Here is a 4,643-nt window from a genome sequence, read left to right as displayed (position 1 = left end):
CGTAATGGTGTGGTATTAAATTCTAATTAGAGATGCAGGAATCAATGATAGGGAGGTTGGACAGCTCAGTTCCCCAGTGCCAGCCCAATAGACGGATGAGTTATTGTCATGTAAAAAGCGCCAGCAATAAGACCAACCGCTTTGCTATTGTCCAAGTGGAAAGAGCCAAGTTTATTATGAGGACTATATGCTCTAGAGACCTCAGACAAGGCATCTCATAGGAGGCTTTTTCATAAAACTAGGCTCTGCTGGTAGTAAGGAGGCCAGTTTGCAGGCAGGCGTTGAGCTGTGCACATCTCCCCACTCCAGCCGTCTTCTCCATATCCGTCTTTTATTTCATTTTTCCACTTGGCTGAGCCATCCAGAGCCTTTTCAATGTATAAAATGGAATATTCTTACCTCAATTCCTCTGCCTACGAGTCCTGTATGGCTGGGATGGACACCTCGAGCCTGGCTTCAGCCTATGCTGACTTCAGTTCCTGCAGCCAGGCCAGTGGCTTCCAGTATAACCCGATAAGGACCACTTTTGGGGCCACGTCCGGCTGCCCGTCCCTCACGCCGGGATCCTGCAGCCTCGGCACCCTCAGGGACCACCAGAGCAGTCCGTACGCCGCAGGTAAGGACCGCCAGCTTTCTCAGAGGAGGAAGCTGCCTTTCCGCTCGTATATAGGAAGCCTTGATTGCATTTGAAAATGGAAATGTGTTTAGTATTTACCAAACGAAATTTGCTTACACAAATGAAAGAATTTATCACGTTAGAAGCGATTGCAGGGAGGGGTAATTCACTTACAGGGTTACACTATCCTAGTCACACCCGAACCGCCAACAAAATTATCTTAAGCTGCCAAAATGATAGGCATAATTTATTTACTTTGCGATGAGACGTAAAGCTTAGAAAATAATTAAATAACAAAGAGTAAAGCTCATTACTGGCAGTGTCTCTTTTTTTAAGAACCGACGGCGGCTCACACCTCTTTGGCTGGTCATTTTTATGATCGTTTCTTTAATTTATTATTTTTTTGCAGCACTTTCCCCCAACTTTTGGGCCGGGTCAACTTCTGAGGATCGAAAAGTTCCAACAGTGGCAGTGTTTTGTAACTTCTTCCCTGGTTCCCTGATATTCCGACTGACGTTTTCGGACTTTTTTCCTCTCTCGTTTTTCTTACTGAAAGCACTACCCCATGTCCTGGACCTCAAGCCGTCTCCAGCGCGCTATTTCAACCCACCCAAAGGCGCTTCTGCCAGAGGGACTCCACCAAAGCCCGAAGTTTGCGCCCTTGTTTCCGTATATAACTAAGTTGCTCGGTTTTTTCTCCGTAGCGGCTCCCAGGCGACCTGACCTTGGAGTCCCCACATGCCTTCTCCGCGGCCCGCGTGCTCCTGACTGTTTTGCTCACTCTGTCTCCTCTGTCACCCTGCAGTTCCTTACAAACTCTTCACGGACCACGGCGGCCTCAACGAGAAGCGCAAGCAGCGCCGCATCCGCACCACGTTCACGAGTGCGCAGCTCAAAGAGCTGGAGAGGGTTTTCGCCGAGACTCACTACCCCGACATCTACACCCGGGAGGAGCTGGCCCTGAAGATCGACCTCACCGAAGCGCGTGTCCAGGTACGCGCGCCTGGAGGCTGACCCCGCTCCGGCGCACGGGTCTGGGCAGGGCTGGGGGTGAGGAGCCGGGTGTGATACTGAAAGTTCGAAATCCAGGGGTCTTGCTTGAATAAGGGTTGAGGGACCCGGGGATCCAGGGCCGACCCTCGAGGTCGGACTCGGTGTGGCTGTACGCGCAAGGAAGGATTAGGGCACGCGCTCTTGGCAATTTATTCACAGCTGCAAGGTGTTTCCCACCCGACCACAGGTATTTGAGGCCTTGGGACGTGAATGAGCGAGAATTTTCGAGGACAGAAAGTGTCTTGTGGGAGGAGGAGTGCAGGCTTTGCCCCCGTGTTATAAATATTTTTTACCAAACGCCTCCTCCTACCTTAAGCGCTTTTAACCTGACGCTATGGCCTATAGGTGCATGTTGCCAGAAACTATGACTTGCATCAGATTTGCAAAGGTGCTGTGACTCCATGAAGGTCCAGAACCGCAACTTACTCTGATCTTTTAGGGGCACAGGTGCGCTGACGAGCTGGCCACTGCTCCTCTCCGGGTGAGCCCCCCAGTGGAGGGCGGTGCACACCGTCGTAAGCCCCTGCAGCCGCAAATGCCAGGAAGGGGCAGCCGGCACCAAACTCGGAGGCGCTTTCGCGCGCGCTCTCTCTTACTCCCTTTCTCTCTCTTTTTAACCAATTAGAGTTCAACTTTGTACCTGAGGCCTAGGGCTGGATAGAGCTTGGGGGCTGCTCAAGAAGCAGACTGAGCAAAAGCTCACCAAAACAAGGGCTTCCATTTGGGGGTCTTTCTGGGACCTGTGGCCTTTTCACCTCTCCTGCAAGCCATCATTTCCCTGGCATGCTCAACTCGCCCTAAGAAAATTTCTCCGAAAATGCACCAGAAGCAAGCAGGGGTGGACTTGGTGGGCTGGGTGCGCACGAGGGTGCCCGCGGCGCATTGGGGGAGGGGGTTTCAAACAAGCTGAAAGGGAAAGTGGGTCACCCTAGCCGGCGCGTTCCTTGCCGGTGTCCTCCTTGCTCCCCCTGCTTCATCGCCTCTCCTCCCCTCTTGGGCCAGGTGTGGTTCCAGAACCGCCGCGCCAAGTTTCGTAAGCAGGAGCGCGCGGCGGCGGCCGCAGCGGCGGCGGCCAAGAACGGCTCGTCGGGCAAGAAGTCGGACTCCTCCCGGGACGACGAGAGCAAAGAGGCCAAGAGCACCGACCCGGACAGCACCGGGGGCCCCGGTCCCAACCCCAACCCCACCCCCAGCTGCGGGGCGAGTGGCGGCGGCGGCGGCGGGCCCAGCCCGGCAGGAGCTCCGGGGGCGGCAGGGCCCGGGGGCCCGGGAGGCGAACCCGGCAAGGGCGGCGCGGCGGCGGCGGCGGCAGCGGCGGCGGCGGCGGCAGCGGCGGCGGCGGCGGCGGCGGCTGGAGGCCTGGCTGCGGCCGGGGGCCCCGGACAAGGCTGGGCTCCCGGCCCCGGCCCCATCACCTCCATCCCGGATTCGCTCGGGGGCCCCTTTGCCAGCGTCCTATCTTCTCTCCAAAGACCCAACGGTGCCAAAGCCGCCTTAGTGAAGAGCAGTATGTTCTGATCTGGGATCTGGCGGCGGCGGCGGCGACGGCGACAGCGGGCGAGCCAGGGCCCGGGCGGGCGAGTGGGCGAGTGGGTAGGCCCAAGGCTATTGTCGTCGTTGCTGCCGTGGCTGTTTCATCGAGGGCCTAAAGTTATCGTGATAAGAATAAAGAGAACACGGGGTCGCCCTCATTTCAACCCCACTCCTACCCCCTTCCTCGACCCCCAAACAAAACAAAACGAAAAAACCCTTCCCTGGCTTCGCACCTGCCTGGGGGCCGCGCAGAGGGGCCGGGGCTCCGCCTGCAGACCCGGGGCTGTGAGCAGCGCGACCTGGACTCGGGGCACTCTCAGGGGGCTGTGTCTGCGTGTCGGTGTATGTCTGTTTCGGGGAATGTGTGTCTGTGGCCCGAGCAGGTGACAGGGAGAGATGGGGGGCCACAACCAACTCAGTGACTTGCTTAGAAAAAGAGAAAAATAAAACAAAAAAGGAAGTTAAAAATAAAAACTCGAAAAGCAGCAACCATTTAAAAAACAGCCCAAAAGTTTAAAAAAAAAAAAATCCAAAGGGGGATAAAAAAAAGACAAAGTAAAGGGGGGAAGTGGAGAAGCTGCAGCTGGCCCTGTCTGAGGGCTCGATCTTGTGAAGTTTTGAATTCGTGTCCTCCTGACAGCGTGGACTCTCTTGGGGCTCCTCTTCAGGGGAAAGTAGGGACGCCTTTCCAGCCCCCTTTCCCCTCATGTTCTTGGTTCGGGCCATGGCGGCGACGACTCGCTCAGACTGTCCCAGCGGCCAAAGTGACTTTCTCGCGCCCACTTGCCTGTCCCACCTCGCCGAACACCCTCCCGCCAATAGGGCATCTGAACCCTACACAGTTGCAACTGTCAGCCCCAAACCTCCGCAGCTTCTTGGCGCTGAGAGATGCCCTATCCATGAGATGCCTTGTCATCCACAAGCTCCGCAAGCTGTCTCGTATTTCACAACTCTCCTTTTTTTGTCTCCCGCCACCCCCACCGGCGTTTTCTTCTTCCACCAGCTTTCACTGAACTTTTTGGCACTGCTTTGGATTGGAGTCAATGGTAGTCCAATAACCGGCTGCAGAGAAACCTACCGAGCAAGGGAAAGGCACACACTCAAGTCTGCAGAAGTGTCTCCGTGTGCATTTCTGTTTGAACGATCTGAACTGGACTCATCCTGTGTGGTGGGTGGACTGTATATTGATAATTTCATTCTTCCTGCAGTTTAGCCATCTCTGTTGAGATTTGGTTTTTTGTTTTTATTTTAAAAGGCACAAACTATAGATATTAGTTGAATGTTGAGGCTTTAACTTTTTCCGTGTCTTTCTACAACCGTGTTCTGTGACTCAATTGTATCGTGTTAATATCAGTACAGACCGTCTCCTCTGCGTGACCGTATAATGTTTTTCTCTTCTTGTAGTCTCTATGGCGTGTCTTTATGGCGTAATAAGGTTCTC

The 4,643-nt window shown here is 54.8% G+C and overlaps 1 protein-coding gene across 1 annotated transcript; it reads left to right on the top strand.

Moving 5' to 3' along the window:
• Positions 1-375: 375 nt before the first annotated feature.
• Positions 376-3,187, top strand: PHOX2B (paired like homeobox 2B). The gene is made up of 3 exons (XM_063108774.1): positions 376-616; positions 1,422-1,609; positions 2,672-3,187. Exons 1-3 carry the CDS (start codon positions 376-378, stop codon positions 3,185-3,187), a joined length of 945 nt encoding a protein of 314 aa, XP_062964844.1.
• Positions 3,188-4,643: the final 1,456 nt, after the last annotated feature.

The sequence above is a fragment of the Cynocephalus volans genome, chromosome 9, assembly GCF_027409185.1.
Source record: "Cynocephalus volans isolate mCynVol1 chromosome 9, mCynVol1.pri, whole genome shotgun sequence".
NCBI classification, from domain to species: domain Eukaryota; kingdom Metazoa; phylum Chordata; class Mammalia; order Dermoptera; family Cynocephalidae; genus Cynocephalus; species Cynocephalus volans.
Note: the sequence above shows the minus strand (reverse complement) of the source record. Positions and strands in the feature narration are given on the sequence as shown.

What these genes read in the sequence shown, in the direction of transcription:
- PHOX2B (XM_063108774.1), top strand. Translation starts at nt 376, where the DNA reads ATGTATAAAATGGAATATTCTTACCTCAATTCCTCTGCCTACGAGTCC. An exon ending in GAGCAGTCCGTACGCCGCAG is followed by an intron (nt 617 to 1,421) that starts GTAAGGACCGCC and finishes GTCACCCTGCAG; the next exon opens with TTCCTTACAAACTCTTCACG. An exon ending in TCACCGAAGCGCGTGTCCAG is followed by an intron (nt 1,610 to 2,671) that starts GTACGCGCGCCT and finishes CTCTTGGGCCAG; the next exon opens with GTGTGGTTCCAGAACCGCCG.